The sequence below is a fragment of the Bactrocera oleae genome, chromosome 4 (assembly GCF_042242935.1).
Source record: "Bactrocera oleae isolate idBacOlea1 chromosome 4, idBacOlea1, whole genome shotgun sequence".
Taxonomy (NCBI): domain Eukaryota; kingdom Metazoa; phylum Arthropoda; class Insecta; order Diptera; family Tephritidae; genus Bactrocera; species Bactrocera oleae.
Genome location: NC_091538.1, coordinates 58,594,644 through 58,616,636, shown reverse-complemented (window position 1 = coordinate 58,616,636; position 21,993 = coordinate 58,594,644). Strand labels below are relative to the sequence as shown.

The window sequence follows — 21,993 nt, the reverse complement described above, 5'->3', positions numbered from 1 at the left end:
TAAAAATTTCTAAGGCGTTGATCCAATACTTAAGTACTGGCTTATTTAAATTAAAATATTTATACCTATTTATTTATAAACAACGCTACTGAAAAGTTTCCGAGACTGTTTTGAAGTGGGTGTGAAATTTCGAAAATCAATTATACTTGGTATTTACAAGTTTTAATTATGTAATGCGTGAGTAATTCAATACAAATAAGTATGAACTGAATTACACTCAAGTGCAACCGCAATTTGTCCGTTTGAAAAGCATAGACATATGTATGTAAGAAGATATAGAAATATAGCTATATGTGTTTATGTAAGTGCGTATGTATAGCTTTGCATCGCAATATTCGTAAGTAATTTTTATTTTATAACATTTCCATGTTTACCTTCAAAGCGAGAAATGCGCATTCAACAGACAAATGCAAACAAATTTGCGTGGGCCGACATTGTGAGCGTTAGACAAAAAAAAAAAAAACAACAAAAAAATTGCAGAAAACAACTAAATGGGAATCAAAAACATTATTGAGTCTGGGAACCACTAGCGGACGTAAATTTATAAATGAATGAATATTGTCGCCATTTCAGTGACGAATACTCAGGTATATACATACATACATATGAAATGCAAATGAGTTCATATTGTGACATTTGTACTTACCGTTGAGAAAGTGCGACAATTTAACTGTTGCAGCGCACAGTTTGTTGATGTTGTCTATCTTGCACGGCAACAGCACAAAGATGCACTTTATTGTTATTGCAAATAGTAATGTAATCTCTTTTTCTTTTTTTTTTTAGAAATCTTCAAATATTAGTGAATTTTACAATATTCACAACCTTTCAACTGTAACGCACTAAAGTACTTTACCGTTAACTGACACAGTTCACACTTTTAATCATATAACCCACGCAAATGTCATATTTTAAGTGTATTAACCATTTCCAATGGGTCTTTCGCATACTTTTGTGCAACAATTAGTTCACAACTTCACTTTTTGTGCTTGAAAATCACTTCCTCCGTTTGCTGCTAAGCCACAAATCCAACTGATTTGCAGCTTAGGCGGCTGATTGCTGATCGGACTGAAAATCCGCGTTGCAGCGCAGCAAGCGCACGTGCGGTGACAGGTAGCTGTGTGGGTAATGCGCGCAGCCGCCGCGACTGCGTTACAGTGGAGGCTGCACATAAGTGCGCATGACGTTGCCGTTACAATAGTCTCAGTCGCAGTTATGCGTTAATTTTATTTACTCAGTTCAATATGTATAATTGAAATGTGTGAACGCGACGAGTACTTAAGTTTTAAAGTTGTTCAATTATACTTGTGTAACAAGTAAGAAAGGCTAAGTACGTTTGCGACATACCGACATATGGATCGACTATACCAAATCACACTGTGTCAAAAATAAAATGTTCAATTCAAATATCTTACATATTAATATATTATTTCTGGTAATAGAACGAAAACAGTGACGGAATTCTTTAAAATAGGTATATGAGGCTAGAGTCTAGTCGCTAGACCGAAGTTTGGCCTATTAATTTTTAATGCTAATCTATATAGTCTACTTAATTTCATTAAAATTCCTCATATTGACCGATATATTCGGTACAAAACCAACCGGATGGTCGAAACTCACTATATTAAGTGAATTGGGGAGAGTTTGGACCGATTTCATTAGTATTTAACTAAATTAGGTTCAAATAAATATTTTCACACAATTTTATTAAGATAATTTATGTATTGACCGATATTTTCAGCATAAATCCTACTAGAATAACGAAAATTATTATATTATTGGTAATTCGTAGATCAATTTTTATCAATTTCCAACACCTAATTCAAACAAACTGAAGCTTCCATTCTAAGTGCTATTTTGGGTAAAAGAAAAATCCAGTGGTTCTTCTTTACTCGTTTTGTGAGAAGAGCAGTCCTTATTCTTTCTTTTCCACTACCTAGTTGTCACAGATTAATGATATAGGTGCTGAAAACAATTTTTTCCCTCACATAGCCTAGCCAGCGAAAGCAGTATTTTTTTATTAGTCAACTCCTCTATATTAGTCGCAGATAGATAGAGATAGTAGATCTGGTAACAAACTCAACAATCGTTAGAGGCTATGAAACGACAAAAATCTCGGTGGATTAAAACTCTGGGATTATTTGTAAAAAGCCCCTCGTAGAAATACCATTCTCACAGTCGTAATAATAACCATAAACTCATCAACTAAGGACTTACTTCTTCCAAAGTAGACCTTTTTTGCTAGATTACCTTAATTTACTTGGCTGCTATTTGTTTCGTGAAGGTATACATATTTTGGTTAAATTAGATAGAAAGAGAGATAGAAGTTACATAAATTTACAATAAGCTGAAAGTAAAGTGATAGTAAATATATTCAAAACATGATTAAGAACAAGAAAAAACGATAACTTTGGCTGCAATGAAGCTTTACCGGCACATTTTTATAGCACAAAAGGGTATAAATAGATATTAATCTTAATTTTGATCAGTCAATTTGAATGGCAGCTATATGCTATAGTAATTGAAGAAATAAATACCCAAACTTTTCACTATGAGCACCTTTCCAACCTTCTCTTTTTGCAAACGTTTTCTTTGCAATGGCTGTTGGTTTCCTTACAAATGTGAGCGTAGGCTCCGTTCCTTCATTTCCTACTCTTTTATGCTCTAAATTTTCTGCAATCACTGTTCATTTGCATTGCTGTTAGAAATAGCATTCTCCAATTCAACACTCGCGGAAGCATTACCTGCAACATTGCAGTAAAATCAGAGCATAAAAGAGCAAGAGTGCAGTGCTCTCTCTACTTTGCTACATTTTACTTGTTTTTTATATGAATTTGAGTGAAGGTTGGTTTGAAATACAAACGTGTGGTATTTTTTACCAGCTAAACAATTTTTTGTTTGCGTTGCTTTTGTTTTTTCTTTTCTGTTTTTGAGGTTATCTTTCGTTGTTATCAATTGTAAATATTGCTGAAAAGGAAAGCGTATTTTTTTTTATATATTATATTTTTATAAATTATCATTCATAAGAAGTATATCCGCATAGTTTGAATAATGCAGCAACACTATCTAATCTCAAACCAGACACTCTCTAGCGAGGGATTTGTGTCCGGGGTGAAGCCGTTTAAGAAGAGTTGCAGTCAACTTTTTCAGTGACGGATCGAAGTTAAGAGGGAGGACAGGAAGGAGAGTCTTCTGTCGGGAGCTCTCCATAAACTATAACTTAGCCAGACCACTGTACCGGCTTGGATGTGGCTATCATCAATCGCTCCGAAGTGCAGCTTCCTTCAGAGTGAGATTTGTTTGGGCGTCCGGTCACTGCGGAATCGCCGGAAACTGTAAAAACGATAAGCTTGATAAAGAGGACACCATCCCACCGATTTAATCCGATTAGAAGTCAATTCTGATATGGATTATCAATCGGAATATATTAATTACCTCCATTTCCTTGATTTATACTTTAGCCTCATGGTTGCGTTGGCCTAAGTGCTTTCCTAAGATTTCCATTTCGCATTCAGCTCACATATGCATAACTGTTTCGGTTCCTGAAAATATGATTTTAAGACTATTTTTTTGTGACCAATATTCTTTTTGGTGCTGAGGGCATCTATCGTAAGCGAAAGTAGATTAGCATATCAGATAGATATGATCTTTTGCTTGATGCGTTTTAGAGCTAGGCATTTGAGAAGAAAAACTCGTTTGCTCTATTATGTGCTACCTTCTTCTGTTTTCTATAGGTGAAGACCTCGGTGCCTTCTAAGAATCCGTCAGCCTCGATCAGCTAGCTTTATACTACTGATGCCTAAAACTGAAGTTACTAACTACTTTACTTCCGACTGCACGATACTGATATGATAGGTAAATGAAAAGAGAAATAAACATAAAATTTCTGAGATATCAATTCTGGTTTTACAGCATTTCCTCTGTGTTTTAAGCTCTGCGCAAAGCTTCTTCTTAGGATTTTGAGTACAAGTCTTGTGCAACTGTTGTGAGATATTTTGAAAAAAATTTGAATACGCTGTTATATGGCTGGCCGATTCTATCATGTCTTCTTAATTGCTGAGAGCAGCTCTTAAGTGAGGTGGCAAGCTTTATTTTATGTACATATCTTATATTACTAAGATTGAATTTAAAATTACACATCTATTCAAATGCGTATAACGCATAAATATTTTTTATAAAATTTATTAAATTTTTTTTCACATTTTAATATATATTACGAGTACTGCATTACACTTATTTGACCTTAAAATTCTAGTTTACATTTTATGGTGCTTATCGAGCTACTGTTGAAAGGAATTCCAAACATTTTTTTGATCGAAACACTTACATGAGAAGCAATTAATCAAATAATTAATTTATGTTAGCGAACGGTTGTTTCTGTTCAAAGCTATCTAAAACGCTTTAGCGCCAACTAAATCAAGCATAGCAAACAACTCACATGCATTTTAGTGCAACATAATGAATAATTAAATTTCGAGAAAATCAATTTACAACATTTCACACTAGAAGGCAACAAAAAGTATCGAATATATATTTTTGATTTGTTAAAATAATAAGTGGTCGTAAATGTTAATAGATTTCCATGTAAGTGTTAAAAATACAAGCAAGTCCAACAAACAACACTAGAACTCACTTATAATTAAAAAGTTTGTCATTGTGTTCATATTTGTCTGACAGTAGTTGTGAAAATTCAATAAATTAACTACCGTGAAAAAATCATTGACCTTGACATTGAAAAGAATACTATATACATATGCATACAAATTCGTTGAAAATTTTCTATATTTATTTTTGGGTGTGAAATGTGCCACCTACTACATAATTTAATGATTGCAACAAGTTCAATAGACCCCAGAAAACAACCGACAAACCAAAATCTATTCAAAATTGTTTATATTTTCTTCTTTCCTCTCATTTGCAATGCAATTTGTAAATGCTGCATAAAAAAAATGTATATTTCAATTAAAAAAGGCGCGCCCAATTGTGAAAACCAAGTAAAAAGAATAAAAACGATCTCCGTAATGAGGGTGTTTTATGACTCCAATTTTTTTCTGTGTCGCAACGGCCAGCGTTACTGAATGAAACATAAAGTAAACACGAAAAAATTAATTAATTTCCATGAAACACGACATTTTTTGTTGTATGAAATTATTTGAACCACAGCACCACAAAACCGCCAATAAAGAGCTCATGCTGAGCTTGCAATAAAACGCTTTAAATGTCAACAAAAGCTACAACAACAACTCTTTACACGTCCTCAAGTCCACAATTGCGCTTTATATGAGAGCGTATGTATATTTGGGATAACAGCGATAAAGATCTGCAGTCTGTTTATTGATCGCAAATAATTTCTTTAACAAATTCACACAAACTCAAGTCATATACAGTGTATCACAAAAATTAGTATGCACTATGTATATGCGTAAAAAAGTCATATCACTTGCAAAATAAAAATAAAACTTTTCGTGTTTTTAACAATAACAATTATATTGTACATAACATCGTCTTCCCTAGTATGATAGATCGATGTCATTCACATTTCCCGTTATTAAGAACCGTTTGATTTTCTCAGTAAAAACCAAAAATCACGTCACATATATATGTATGCAATTATGCAATTTACCATTTCAGTATGTTTTCGACTGGCACACAGTAAATGTTCGCTTCAAAATCATTAAATAGTTATTTTTTGTTTAAGATATAAAGATTTACAAGTTTTAATAAAATTTTAACCTTAATTTAATTAAAATTTTGATTTTGACGCCGCGCGGAACATAACTATCACAAGATTTAAAAGATGTTATAATAAAACTACATAAAGAACAAAAAAGTCAGAGACAAATTGGATAAATTACAAATAAAAGTAGTTCAACTATTCAAGAAATAATCGAAAAATATAAAAAAGAGGGAAATACAAAAAATAAGGAAAGTTTTGGGCGGCCAAAATTATATGATGCAAACGAGCGGCGTATTATAACACTAAAGATACAGGTGAAGCCAAAGAAGAGTGCACCAAAAGTGAGTACAGAGGAAACGAGACTGGTAAAACGTGCAATCCCCAAACTATTCGTCGAGTACTGTATGATGCTGGCTACCATGGTCGTAATGTCCGTAAAAACCCATTCATAAGCAACACTAACAGACAAAAAAGATTGAAGTTTGTGAAAGAGCACGAAAATAAAGACGAACATTTCAGGAATTCTGTTAGTGCCTCGGACGAAAGTAAATACAATATTTTTGGCTCGAATGGACATGAAAAAGTTTGGAGAAAAGTGAATACTGCGCTTGAACCACGGAATATGACTGCCACGGTAAAACATGGTGGGTTGCTTATGGTGTGAGGATGTATGGCAGGATCTGGAGTAGGTAATCTTGTGTTAATTTAGCATACGATGAACAAATATGATTACCTTAACATTTTAAAAGCAAATTTGAACGAAAGTGCGGCTAAATTGGGACTTAAAGCATCATTTGTCTTACAACACGACAATGATCCAAAACACACCGCTCGCATTGTTAAAGAATGGCTTTTTTACAAGACACCCAAACAATTAAAAACACCAGCCCAATATCCTGATGTCCATCCTATCGAGCATTTGTGGGATTATTAAGAAAGACAAATCAGAAGACACCAAATAACCCGCAAAAAAACTTTGAAAGCTGCGTTAATCGAAGAATGGAGCAAGATTCCACCTTCAGTGACCAAGTGATCCAAATATTAACCGTCTATCAAGCTCAAAAATAAACCCGTTAGAACATTTTTTTCGCAATTTATTTTTAGTGCAAACATACTTTAGTGACGTAATGTTAAGCTATTGGAACATTCTTTTCTGTAATTTGAAAAATTATTACTTTAAGTTTGGGTTTTTTGTTACTGGAGAAATATAAATATATGAAATAATTGAAAATAGAAAAATAAGTTAATAATTGGTTAATAATATTAGTTTTAAGGCTTTTTTTCGCATGACAAAACAGATAAACACACTGCGTACGTATTTTTGTGATGCACTGTATGTAGTTCAATGTAAAGTGCCTGCTTGCCAGTGTTGCCCTTGACACAAATTGTGGCCAAATAAAGTATTTCTTATGAATTCGACGGTTGATGGTTTAAGAATTCTATTTGTATTATTTCTGCGCGATATACATACATACATATATATACATATATGTAGAAGTATTTATTCAATCTGACCCAACGCCATTGCAAGTGTCACAGACAGTAAACATTTCAACGTCTCTTATCGCCGCAATCAAAGGAAGCAGCCAAAGTGTCTGAGTTCAGTTAGCCTGGAGTGTCTTAGCTAGTTGAGTTGATCTCAAGTGAACCAGCACAATTTCATATTGTTGCTGCAAGAAATTCATTTTGTTTTTATGACTTCTTTTGCGTCACATACGGGTAGGCAGTTGCTTTACAGTAAACCGCGACTATATGGATCATTTAGTATATTAATGCTGATTTAGTTTTTGAGTAAATTTCGTCTATTAAAGATCATATGATCAGATAAAAAAATTCATAGATTTGTAGAAAATTTACTGGAATAACAAAAATGTCTCATTTTTTTTTGATTTTTATTAAAAAAATTTTTTTTTATTAATACTTTTTTCTCTGATTTTTGACGATGAATATCTCCTAAACGCTTAACTTAATCGAAAAATTGTAAACGATGATTTTGTAGAGCAGTAAATTTTTTAAAAAACTATCAAAATGATTTTATCTCATTAAGTTTTAAAATTCATAAGCAAAAAAATAAATTGCCTTAAAATAATCAAACATAAAATCAAAATTCAACGGTTAAAAGGTCCATTTTTTTTGTAGAGAATTAAATTTTCTACAAAATCTATGAAACGAAATACAATAATTTTTCAAGTAGTTAGAAGCCTGATTTGAATTTCGATAATAAGAAAATAATTGAAAACTGTAAGGCGAAGGACCTTTAATTTACAATTAAGAGCTCATACTTGGCGAGACATTCTACCAAAAAGAGAAAAAAAAGAATTTTTAATTTTGGACCCACCCTAGTAACACACATTTTGAACTGTAGAGGGAGAATTCGTGCACAATTCCATGATTAAAAGATGAAAACTTACAGGTTAATCTTTTGCGGTTTATACTAGAACACCTATTCGAGTAAAATTGATTGGCATAATCTACCATATTTTTATCTCATTTTTTCGACATCACTGTAACTGATGGAAAATTGTTTCCTTTTCCGGTTGCAAACCGAACTAAAATAAAATTCAGATGCATACAATTTTTTAGTATTAAAAAATGACTTCAAGAAATTAGAGAGTGGTGAAAATTTTTGGACGTGATTAGTGTAACATAGTCCCAAAAAGCATAAATTCGATCGCAAGTTTTAAATTTTCTAGCTCTTTTAATAGTAATCAACCATTGGCAGATCATAGTAAATCCCTAACCAATTTTTGTCATGATGAAGTTTCGAAGAAATCAGTCAACTGTTAAAAAGCGATTATAAACTTAAGGGATTTTCCAAATGTCAGATAAATTAAAGTGTCATACCATAAATGTTTTAATTCATTATTATTTGTTGCATATATTTTTCTATATATTCGTCAAAATTTACACAAAAAAAATTTAAATATTCTCACTATTTCATTATTTAATGCCACACTGTTCGTACAGTATGTTCTTATTGCATACTTTTAGGCTGTTAAATTTATATAGTTGAGGAGCCACTGCCAATTTTTTGATCATCAGAAAACAGAACCTATCGCTAAACGTTCGGTGGTTTTGGAGCTTCTTTGACACACCTGGTCTGACAGTTATTTAAAATAGTATGCGTATATTTATATGTATTTTAAGAAGACAAAGCAACATTTTTGAAAAAAAAATTAAATATTTTTCGGGTTACACGCGATTTTGGACGGCGCTAAAAAAAAGTGTTATAAAATTACAGAAAGAACATGCAACTATTTTTAATTGAAAAACTCTAAAAATATATTTATGTAGATCTAGGCATTAAAACGGATTATAAAATACAGTGCGGAGAGAAGTTCTTTCAATGTCTCGACTTTTAGACTTTACGTGAAATATTTCGTTCATACCCTTCTATTTCCACTGTAGTGAAGTATAAAACAGTATATACATATATTCATAAATACATAAAACAAAAAAAAAACATTAACTTCAGTTGTACCGAAGCTTTAATACCCTTCACAAATACAAAAGATTCCTTACAGGAACTTAATTTCGATTGGTCAGTTCGTATGGTGCCTATATGCTATAGCGGTCCGATATTGGCAGTTCTGACAAATGAGCAGCTTCTTAAAGAGAGAGAGAGCAAAATTTCAGATCGATATCTCAAAAATTGAGAGATGTTCAGACTAACAGATGGACAGAGAGATGGTCATGGCTAAATCGGGTTAGCTCGCAATATATATATTTTATAGGGTCTTCAACGTTTCCTTCTGGATGTTTCAAACTACGTGGCAAACTTAATATACCCTGTTCAGGGTATAAAAATAAAGGAATAAGGTTTTTACACACAAAATACAATGGTTTGGGCAGTTCGATATTGTTATTAAACCTAATCGATTAATAGTGCATATCCTTAAAAAACAGGTGGAAAATGACAAAAAAAGATTGTAAATGAGGTTTTGGTGATTTTTAATAAAGAGTTTATTTACTATTGAATTTGAGTTGACAAGAACTGCGGCCGCATTCGAAGAGAAAAATAGGCTTGGCCAGACTTATGTGTAGTATACTTCAGGATATAATTTTTCCAGGTAGATGGCTAACTGTAAATTTTAGTTATTTGTATTAAAATGTCCTGATAGTTTTTTAAATATTTTCAAAAGTCATTTAAAAAAACTTAAGATCGAAATTTGGCAGTCACAATTCTTTCTAAATGCTTTTAAACTTCTCTTGTGTGAATTATATTTTCATATTTGAGTCTTTAGTCTAATATCTAAGTTTAGCTTTGGCTTTAACTTTTCTTCCTTGAATATCAATATTTAGTTATTGCCATCCACTCTTAAATTGCCACATTGAAATCTAGAACGAACTATGTACATTCTAATGCAATACGTAGAATGAAAAAAGAGAAAGTTATAAGTTTCTAAATTTTTTATTTAAGCGTCACGATATTTCAATCAAGCGAAACCTTTTGGCAGATGCACTTAAATTTTGTACTTTGTAACTACACTTGACATATGTACACACATATGTATGTATGTACGAAGGGGCGTCATAAAAGTTTTACTTTCACAACAAAGTTCTCAGAAAATCTAGCACCTTTTTTCGGTGCATACAAATATATCTTCATACATATATACATACATACATAAATACAGAAATAAATATGTAACTGGAACAAAAAGTACAAAGCGTTTAAAAATTTAATCGCTTTTAACGCTATAATGCAACTGCATATACTTATACTTAGATATACATATATATATAGTATGGCCATACGAAAAGGTTAAATATTTAGATATTGAGGGAGGCGCTAATTGATGAAATCTGGACTTTCCGCATTGCGGCATTCACTGAAGTTGCAATGACATTTCGCCGACGTTTTTTCAATGAATTTGTAATGAAGAATGCTTTTTTCTTTTTCAATGTGAAAAGTGAAATTTTGTTGTGAATTCAATTTGAGCCATAATGCAGAAGCGTGAAAAAGACTTGCACAATGTAAGCTGACGAATATGGAGCGGCATAGTTAAATAAAAGCAAAATGTATTCTAATAATTATAATTCACAAGAAAAACTCAAGAGATTCAATTATTGTATAAAGAAAAAATAAAAAAAACAATACAACATAAGGCGTGCTGAAAAGTTGGCACTAATCGATCATATTATGCAAAATAGTTGCTGATGAAGGCATTTTTCCATATCATTTTTGTAATGCCAATTTTTAGTTTCCAGCGAGCAGCGAGTTGTACCGGTATGAAGTGAGCGTTAAGATACAAATGTGTTGGTAGGAACATTTGTTGTGATCGGTTGGCATGACATCGATCAAACATATTCAATAACTTTACAATCATTGAAATCATATTTTTCATTGTGTTGAAAATGTCAAATTTTGTACCGGAAATAGATGAATTGCGGAAAGCTTTAATTTTTTATTTCAATTTGAAGAAAAGTGCTGCAACGTCGCATCTAATGCCCAGAATGGGCCAGAAGACATGGCAAAGTAACTTTGTTACTCGACAATGCTTCTGCACACAAAGCAAAATCGGTTCAGTATACAATCTAAGTACTTGGCTGGGAGCTGCTACCCCATCTGAAATGCTTCGTTGAAAATTGTCGAATCGGACTGACATATAAGCGCTGTTTCGATTGTCCAAAGATTTGTGATATTACCGCCGCTCTTCTGTGGCCAGGCTCTTAATTCGGACCTATACTGTTCACAATTGGACCGTTTGAAGGAAGCAATCGCTCAAAAGCGGACAGCTTTGACCGATAGGAAAATAATTCTGATTTATTGGTAAAAAATTCACCTCAAGAGAAGCTTGTTAAAACCGACTTCTGGAAAAATGTGTGTTAAAATCGACTTCTAGCAAAAATGAAAAATCAATTATCTTTTTTCAGGATAAATGAGGAGTTCGATCTAGAATGGCCGGTTGAACTTTGAAATTATTTTCCAACTCTTCGCAAATAGTTTTAACTATAGCTACACACAGATCAATAACATCGATAGGCTGATTCCTTTCTGCTAAAATGTAAGAAAACGCACTCAGCGCAGTCAAATGATTCCTAAAATCAGAGCTATTACTTTTTATAAGAAAATATCTATCAAAAAGCCAAATTATTTCAACACGATCATCGATTAATATAAGTACTACCAAGCAGTAACTCACCTTTGGAGTTTTTTTCTTGTTAACAATAATTTATAACAAGTATCGTTCAGGGGCCCTTTTTTATACGCTTATCAGTGGGAAATAAATCACACAAATTATTGATGAGCGCCCAAAGATTGCTCGACACATTCTCACCACTACACTGTCAAGTACTAAGTATACACGCTGATAAGATCAGTTAACACAAAATGTAACGAAAAGATAAAAGGCCACATACACACAAGCTCCAAGTTCTCGCTCACGCTCTCTCTTGACGCTTACCTGCCGGAGCGAACATGTTGCAACGAATCGGTTGTATTGCAGCTTAACTCCAGTCAAGTAGCCGCTGCTAGTTGGAGTCATAGTATACTAAATGAGATACAAGATACTTTGGCACGATCGAACGCGTGTCTCGCTCGATTACTTGCCTGTCGGATTGCTTAGTGGGCTGCTTGGCTAACTTTATTATGGGGGCATTCAAGGGAGCAAACTGCTCAAATTGAATTCAGTTTTCTTTCGAGCGTCGCACAAATGAGTCAGATCGGCGGTTAAATGGTAATTTCTCAATAAGTGACGCTTGTAAGGCAGGCGGATATTATGTGCCGTTAAGAATTATTAATAGGTATTAATAATAAAATTTTAATAAATACGCAAACTTAACTGGAAAGTAATTGTTATGAAAGTAAATTTTTTTTGCACGAATGATTTGCATTGGCAACATGTGACTGCAAAGTGTACGAAATTTGCTGAAACGTTTTATTTGGTGAATGTGCAAAGGAAAAGTAAAATATAATCATTAAAAAATGCGATAAAAGCGAAATGTCAACGTAAGTTATTATTAGAATTTATGCGCGAAAACAAAAACAAAAAAAAAAGATTATAAAAAAGAACGAAAGTTGATAAAAAAAACGACTGCAAAGTTGAGCGCTGCTGCCAACCCACATTCAACGCTTACAGTTATTTCCAACTACACGCAAGCTTTGCTGCAGTTGTTTAAATTTCTACGTCAAAAATACAAACAAATTTCATTTGCTGCCATTTCGCTTTGCATTATTTCTTCGACAAAATCAAAACAAAACGGCGAACTTATTGCTCGCATTGATTGACCATTTCCTGAGCATAGTTTTTGTAATTATTTATTGTTGTTGTGCGCGCAAGTTTTGCAATTAAATTAGCCACTTGATTGACAGCTGGGCGCTGCTGCTTACAAAGAGATTCGCCGTGCGTGTTACTGTGTGTGTGGATAAGCGACCGAAACGGTTATAAAAACAAAGGCTGAAAGCGATTACTCAGCGCACGCTTCTAAGAAACACAGAAACAACAACAATACAGAATATTAATACTAAAAAGTGAACGCGAGAGACTATTAGAACGAACTTGAGCGTGCCAGTGAGGCAGCAGATAAGTGTGCGAGGGTGGTGGAAGGCCGCGACGACAATTTCTTATAAAGGTGTGCGTATGCAGTTGCAGCTTATTGGATTGCGAAAAAATTTAAATAATTTTTTTTTTTATATAAAGAGAGATTTAAGTGCTGCTTAGAACTAACAAAAAACAATAAATAAGTGTTACAGACCACAACCACAACAACTTTATGCACATGTATCTACAAGCTTCGTCACCTTTGCTCGCGTAAGACGCTGGTGCACAAAAGCAATTCGCTTATAGAAATTATTATCACAATTGGCCTAGTACGTCCCGCGACCGTGTATGACGGCGATAAGATAAAACACCGTTAGCACGTACATTTAAGCGAGTAAATCGAACGTGTAAACTAAACGCTTGCCAACGAAATTCAATTACATGCAATTCCTTTGTGTTAGTTGGTGCTAAAAAAAAATCCAAAAGCAAGTCATACGCTAAAATACAGCAAAAATTGTGCTTACAGTGCAAATAAAATTAAAAATTTATAAAAAAAACAAAAACAAAAGCAAAAACATTTTATAACCCAAAAGTCCCCACCAGCCACGAAACCAGCCAGCACTTATTTGCTATCTTATCACACCGACTTCGAACAAAAGCAAACTGTCGATAAGACATTGAGTTGGCAAAGCGAACCACGGCATGAACGAAGCAAAGCGCCTGCAAGTTGTTAGTCAAGTTGTCGTAAAATACCTATAATTCCGCAATCAGTCCCAGTTGCCCTTGAAGTGCTGCAGCAGTCCAGCAGTAGTCGTTAAAACTAATTAAAATGGCGCAGAGGCAGCGCAGCAGTGCATATTGCGTAATATTATATGCAAAAAATTGCGAAAATATTTAATATTAATTTTTTTTTTTAAATTGCTTTTGTGATTGCGTATATGCACTAGTGCACTAACTTATTTGTGAATTAGCAGCGGTGGCGCAAGTGTTTGCAACAATGTACGTGTTGCTAGCGCATTTCTAAAGTTCTAAAGCAGTTATACATATATACATATATACAAACTTACATACATACATCTATCGCTTACCAATTGTGGGAATTATTGCAAACGTTTAAATTCCATGCTACACAGTTCACCCAAGCAACTAACAAATCTAGACACTCGAGAAGAAAAGTGGATGGCACATTGTTTGCCCATAAACGTGCTATCAGCTGCATACTTCATTGCGCATATGTGCGTGTGTGTGTGTGTGTGTGCTAACACATCTAAAACTGCACTCGTCGCTGCAATAACTTCGAACGGTTATAAATGTCGGTGCAACTATGCGAAAAGAATAAGCAACTGAAATTTATACAAGCATAGCACAGCTAGCGTGCAGGCGCAGAGAGGGGAAAGAAGAGGGGGAAAAGAAAATAATTGAAAATCACTTCAAATGGGCTTAAAGTGTTGCGGCGCAAATTCTTCTTAGAAAATGTTGAGCTATCATTGTGGCTAAATAAGGCATCAAACAACAGCAACAACAATAAAACAAAAAGAAAACAAAAATACAACAACAATAAATACATAAACTAATAACAAAAACAATAAAATCAATAAAAGCTAATAACAAAAATAATACAAACCACAAGAATAGTAAAGACAATAACAACAACAAATAATAAAAAAAAACACCAATCACAACAGCGCATCATTGCCTTAAATCGCAACAAGAAAAGAAGCAAATACATAAATGCCAGAGTTTTAAAAATAACAACAGCAACGCATAAGTGCAACAGTAAAGCATCGTTAGACGTGCAAAACACAAATAATAAAAAAAAATAACAAAAGCAAAAACAAACAACATTGCAGGCAACGCCGCTACAAAGTAGCTGCTACTGTCAATGTATTCCATAAAATATTTCCACACTATCTAACAAATCACAAATCAGTGAATACAAAAACAATAAATACAAAAGTAAAGCACACAGTGTTTTGTGTACACCAACAACAACACCAATAATAACACATTATTCTCAACTCGACAACGTTTTAAGCGGCCAGCGACAAGCAGTTTGAGTCACAACACCAAAATGGATATAGAATCAGACGACTCGGAACGCTGGGAGGACTTTTTTGGTAAGCGCTCACCTACATACAAGCATATAAGTACTATGTACAATATATAGATATAAATACAAAATATATATAAATACAAAAGGCTGCACTCATCTTGCACTATGCACAGAAGATGCACACTCTAGCGCATAGCGCTGCTTCCTACTTGTATATCTGCAATTTTGTTGCTGTTGGTGTTTTTTTTTTTTAACTTCTGTTTGCCATTTCTGCCAAAGGCGTTTGACGCATTTACCATAAATGATAGCGCTCACGCTGCTGTTTTATATCAAATGCGGCAAGTGTTAGTGGGTAGAGGTGTATGCGTTCTGCAATACATCCACATGTACATGTATCTTCTGTTGTTTAGAAATAATTAGCGTGCATTAGGTGTGGCTCCCCAGAGATCTCTGCAAAATGCAACAAAAGCATTAATCAAATAGGATTTTCGCCTTTGGTGCAGCAGAATTTAATTTTAGTTATGAAGTTAGTTAAATTGTATAACGTACTTACTTATTAAAAAAAAATATACATATGTATATTACGGGGGAGCGAAAATTTTTTTTATATTTTTTTTGCTTATGCTGAGGGTAAAATTTGTAGTTTATAAAAAAAGAAAAATTTTGGAAAAAAAATTTGTTTGGTTTAAACTTTTCACATTTATATAAAAATGATCGAATTTGAGGTTTTTTGACTCAAAATTTATTTTAACCCAATAATGACCACAAAAAAAGTTGATAATTTTTAAGAGGACTCTCCACAGCTTCTAGAACACTTATCAACAATTTTTTTACGAAATAAAAATTTTAATTCGAAATTTACTTTAAAAGTGAGCCTCTTGATGTTAAATTTTTTTTTCCCAATAATTTTCTTTTTTGTTATAATCCACAAATTTTATCCTCAGTCTAAGCCAAAAAATTTTTTTTTTTGCGCCACCCTAATGTATATTATCTAGTTTGTATGGCAGCTATATACTATGACCTGATTTATTTAATTAATACAGATATAATAGCGTTGCCTTAAAAAATAATCTGTGCCAAATTTCTTGAAGATATTTCATTAAATGAAAAGGTTCCATACACGGGCATGTTTTTGATCGTTCAGATTTTATGGCAGCTATGTGCTATAGTGTTGCGATATCGGCGGTTCCGATAAATAAGCAGCTTCTTAGGGAGAAAAGGACGTGTGGAAAATTTCAGAGCCATTAAGAAAGGCCTAACTTTTATAATTTCCTGCGGTAGTAAGAAAAAAAATCTTCCAGTACGCTTGAAAAATACTTCGAATTGGACATGAATCATCTTTTTAATTATTACCTACGAATTTAATATTGTTTGTAGAATCTTTATGTGCACTCTAAGCCAAAAACAAAATTATAATCGAAGTTTTGTTTTTTAACATTTTAATAGTCGTTTACCTACGCGCCCAAATTTCATTAATTAAGCAATAATTTTTTTGTCAAAATTTTGCTCTTTACACATGCTTGTATGCCTCTGCCGGTGCGTCGTAGTCGACTACGTGGTAGTAGGTTTCAGCTTCAGAACCTTAAAGCCCAAAATATATTTTTATACTTTTGCAATATGTTACTAAAGAGTATAATAGTGTTGTTCACCTAACGGTTGTTTGTATCACATAACAACAATCGAGTTAGATGATCAGGATGGCGAGACGAGTTGAAATCCAAGTAACTGTCTGTCCGTCTGTCTGTCTGTGCAAGCTGTAACTTGAGTAAATATTAAGTTATCCTAATGAAAAAAAAGCGTAATCGGACCACTGTCAATCCCACAGAACGCCATTAATCGAAAACCTATAAAATGCCATAACTAAGCATTAAAGAAGATATAAAACTGTAATTGGGCTAAAAGTTTTGAAAAAATGGGTGTGGCTCCGCTTTCTAATAGGTATTATATACATATCTCCTAAACTACTAAAGCTACAATATTAAATTCACTTAAGAAAAATTATTTAAAAACACGAGTGTGAAAACGGATGATGATAATATTATGTCTGCTTGTCGAAAATGAATTAAATCGGGTTAATACTTCTCTTAGCCCCCATATATCTACGTAATACAAAAATTTTCGAGCTTTGATCCTTGCACGTTGCAAGAGTGTAAAATGTTCGGTTACACCAGAATTGAGCCCTTCCTTACTTGTTTACTTAATATGTATAACCCAAGTTACGGCTAGGTACCAGCATTTTTCAATATTTGAAAAAGACTATCAGAAATCGAACAAAATTTTTTTCTAAAAAAATCGCGGTTAGACAAAGAGATAAGTTTAGTGAATCAGTACTACCGATTTTGAATATCTTTTATAGTTTTGTTGGATTCGTGCCACTAAAGAGTGCTTTCTTTAGGCATGTTGTTTTCAGATGCCTACTTTTCGACCACTTTTTGCAACAATTGGAGCGGTGTATCAGTAATCATGCGCCGAGTATTCTCTTTCAAGGCGTCAATCATCTCGGCCGTGTCTGTATGAAACAAAACCAAAATCCTTCCGCAAAGTTTTCCATAAAGTTTGCTCATTATGAAATGAAAAATCAAACTCAGAACCACATGTCTAAAAAACAACAGCTGTTATATGTATATGTATGTATGTATTAAATTATATACTCGTATTATATGAGACTTCCTCATCTGTGTACTTCTAACATTGGACCGTGGAACTCGTTTTTGAAATTTTGACTTGTAAGCAAACGTTTCTGAAATATTGAACTCACTTTTAATGATTTCAAAAGAAACACACATTTCAAAGAAGCGCAAAAAACAATCCAAACATTTTGTATCGAACAGCAATTTATAGCTTGCAACATAAAATATCGCAAGGCTTTGCAAATCACCGACCCTATCACGCTGTGTCGTGCTGCGTCTGAGTCACATGCAACGTGCTGGCGTATGGCGCATGCGCAACGCGTTATACGGCATTGGGAAGCAGGAATGCTGTGCTTAGCAAACGGCAAATTTATGCCGAAATCCGCTTTTGGCTCGCTTAATAAGGTTCTTTACATTTTTGCAGCGTTGCTGTTGTTTTTGAAGATACGCTTTACTTGCATTTGTTGTTGTTTTTTTTTTTTCTTTCTTGTGTTCTTATTATAGCAATGCGAAGACGAAGTTCTGTATTGACTCCGATACATGCAAACACTCGGTTGAGCCTCCCTGCGCCGGGAGGCCAGTTGTAGTCAATGTATTGTTTTTCTTGTTGTTGCTTGTTTTCTTAAGGTTATTGTCATCAGCGATTGTTGCGGCATTGCCGGTTGTTTTCATTATTACAGCCATGCCATGTTGTTGTCACCGCCATTGTTGTTGTTGTTACTGTATTGGTTGTGCCAGTGAGTATTCTGCTTTGATTTTAGTTTCGCATGCTTTTGCGGTCATTTCCCTTTACGGCATATGTACATATATATGTATGTATGTATGTATGTATGTATTTATGTTGTCGCCATGCCATGTGCGCGACCCGGCTCGCCCTCTCGCCTCCTCGCCCTGTCACGCCACGCTACGCTCCACGCCACGTTGAGCCTCACTGCCATTTCCATTTCAGCCTGACTTCGCTCGGTTTGAAGCTGTGTTGCAACTAACTGTTAATTCGTTGTATGCTTTGCGGCTTTTAAGCCTTTTTTGTCCATTTAATTCATTTCTTAATGGATTTAGCCAAAGGCTTGTCAACTTGCTTGCACAGCACACAAATACATACATACATACATACATATATGTGTGTATACGCTAACGAATATTGACAGCGCTTGGAAGCGCAATGAAGTTGAACCTTTTATTAAATTTTTTTTTTTTTTTTTTTTAATTTTTGGTATTGATCTTTCTTGCTTTAATTCATTGGATTCTTCCTGTAATGAGATTTACTGCGATTAATTTGCTCAGAAGCATGGGTTCTTTATATGCTCGGCCGATTGAGTCACTATGGCCCCGCGCAAATGTCGATCACTTTATTGGCAAATAAAAAGCCTGCCGATCATTTGTATTGGCAATAATGTAATTGATTACGAAACAATAAATTTCAGTTCATATAGATGCAGACATATGTACATACATATAAACTTACATATGTATGCACATAATTTATCGTTTATTTTCTATATGCTCGCAAATGTGTTATATGTACATAGTTATATGTAGTATTATATTTTATATAGGAAAGTACATATAAATGGACTCATAAGTTCCAAAAACACAGCATACTTTGAATAATTGGCCTTTGCGGGAAGTAGTTTTTAGAAAATAATTTTCTATTCACACAAACATTCAAATGTATCTACAAATAAACATATTTAGTGTTGTCAGAATTTTTTCTGATTTTCGCATACCTTCAAGTGCTTTCAAGCGGATTTGGTCAGAACTGACGCATATTAATGCGTTTACGTGCCTCAATGCTATTTCGAGTGCCTATTCCAAGGGAATTAACTAAAAATAGAAAGTTTCCTCTTTGGTAGATTTATTATTTTTATTTTTATTTTTTTTTTGTATTTTTCTAAATTTTTTACTTTTTATTTTTTTAGTTTGTTTTAAATGTTTATTTTTGTAAGGTTTCTTAATTTTTTTTAGCTTTTATTATGTATTTTTTTTATAGTTTTCTATGTAGTTTTTTCTGTGTATCAGAATTTTCCTTAAACAATTTATTAATTTTTGTGAATTGTATTTTTTGTTATTATTTCTAATAATTACGGTTTTACAATACTATATTTTATTTTAGTTTTTTAATAACAAAAATATGCTTGGTTTTTAAATTGTATCTTTTTTAAATTTTCTTACTTATTTTTTTATATGTTATATTTGTTTTTTTTTAACTTTTAAAAATTTTATTAATAATAGAGTAATTATGGTCATTGTCACAAATTTATTAAAAATATCTTGTGTTTTTATTCTAATTTTATTTTAGTTTGGTTTAATATTCATCTTTTTTATTTTATTTTATGGTACTAAAATTTTATTTTTTAATAAAAGATATTTTATTTATTTTTTAAAGCTTTGTTTCTTATGATTAAGTTTTATATTTTTTGTATTTATTGTTTACTTCTTATTTTTTTGCAAAATTTATTATTTTTTATTTATTTAAAAATTTTTTTTCGTTTTTTTAATTGTATTTGTTTATTTATTGTTCTACAAGTTTAATAAAATTTATGTACAATTTTTATATTATTATTTTTTTTTTATTTATTATAATATAATTTTTACCTTTGTACCTAAATATTTTTTAAATAAATACATTTTATTTCAATTTTAAAATTTTTTTGTTTAATTTTGTAATTCTTTCATTGCACCAAATTTTTTTGAAACAAAAACTGTTTTCAATTATTTAAATAATTATTTTTTCTATAAATGTTTTTTTGTGTTTGTTTTTTGTGTTTATTTCTTGTAATTTTTTTGTATTATTATTTTTTATTAAAAATATGTTTGCTATTTAAATTTAATTTAATTTTATTTTATTACAGTTATTTTTTAATTTTCATAAACTTTTTTTAATTTTCATAAACTTTTTTTAATTTTTATTTAATTTTTGATGTTACAATATTATTTTTGTCAGTGCATCAAAATTTGATTAAAAAAAGTCTCATTTTTTGCAAAAAAAACTTTAAGAAAATATTTTCACTATTATATTCTTTATTTCATGTATTACTTTTTATTATATTGTATAGTTTGTGTTAATTTTTTTGTTTCAAAACTTTATTTTTTAATAAAAAATATATATATTTTTGTCAATTTTGTATAAAATTAATTAAATAGTTAGTTCGTACCACAGAAAACAAGTTTCTTTTTTCCATTAAAGGATCATTGAACTTGAAAAAGGAAGCCATCAACTCCGCATTATCGTTATTTATCTAAAAGCCTTCAAATATTTACTCGTCTGTCATATCAAGAAAATTAACGTTAAATTTCAATAAATTTCAGCAACTATAATATTTACAAATGATATCGAATTTCATATTTTCATTAAAAAAAACCTAAAAATAGTTGTCTTATTAAAAAAGCAAACAGAATGACCCTTGGACTTGAAAGCGGACATTGGCAAGCGCTGATAACGCAAAGGAAAGTGGAAATGAAGAAAACTGTGATACTGTGAAGTATTTACTAAATACAATATGTGTACTTTATATATATGTACATACATATGTATGCACTCAGTGCTTTCAATTTTAAAATCATAGATGTTTTTTATTTATTTTTTTCTTAAAGTAAAGCAAAGAAATGCTCAACATTTCACTTGTGCTATGGCACAGAAGTGGAGCATGAAATTGATATCAAGTTGCATGTATGTACATACGAGTATGTATGCACTTGTGAGCAAATGTAATTTTTGTATGTGTGTGTTAATGTTGTGACATTATCATTGACCGTTAAATGGCCACAAGTGAAACGAAGAACAAAACAAGCAAGAGCAATTGAGAAAAAAATAAGACTAGAATACTGTGGTAATGAAAATAAAGTCAAATCTATATAGACAAGAGAACAGTTAATAAAAGAGCCAACAAAAAACATATATAGTGAAAGACAGTAAGTCAAGCACTTGTGGCAGATACGGAGAAGTTGCAACACAAGTCCAAATATTGGAAGTAGAAGCAGTGTTTGTGCTGGCAATGCAACGTAGTTTCGTATATCTATATATAAATACATACCTATGTATGTGCATATGTATACGTACATATATTATGTGTTTGCATATATATGTGATATAAGTCGACAGTTATCCAATCATTATGTCGCAGCAAGTGTCTGCAGCATTTGGAAATGTTC

The 21,993-nt window shown here is 32.5% G+C and overlaps 2 protein-coding genes across 3 annotated transcripts in view; one reads left to right on the top strand and one right to left on the bottom strand.

Annotated features, from left to right (window-relative positions):
* The window catches only part of Swim (Secreted Wg-interacting molecule), an 86,600-nt gene extending 85,809 nt beyond the window's left edge, over positions 1-791 (bottom strand). Inside the window, exon 1 of the mRNA XM_036362976.2 lies at positions 647-791. The gene's annotated coding sequence lies outside the window, so the exon portion shown is untranslated. The remainder of the gene's footprint in view (positions 1-646) is intronic.
* GEFmeso (Guanine nucleotide exchange factor in mesoderm) overlaps positions 1-21,993 on the top strand; it is a 221,402-nt gene that overhangs the window by 5,597 nt on the left and 193,812 nt on the right. Inside the window, exon 1 of one of the 2 annotated variants that reach the window (XM_036362972.2) lies at positions 12,331-15,275. The exons of the other annotated variant lie outside the window; for it this stretch is intronic. Coding sequence (XP_036218865.2) covers positions 15,230-15,275 — 46 coding nt within the window. The 5' untranslated portion in view covers positions 12,331-15,229. Of the gene's footprint in view, positions 1-12,330; positions 15,276-21,993 lie in introns of those variants that run through there. 2 annotated transcript variants of the gene reach the window in all.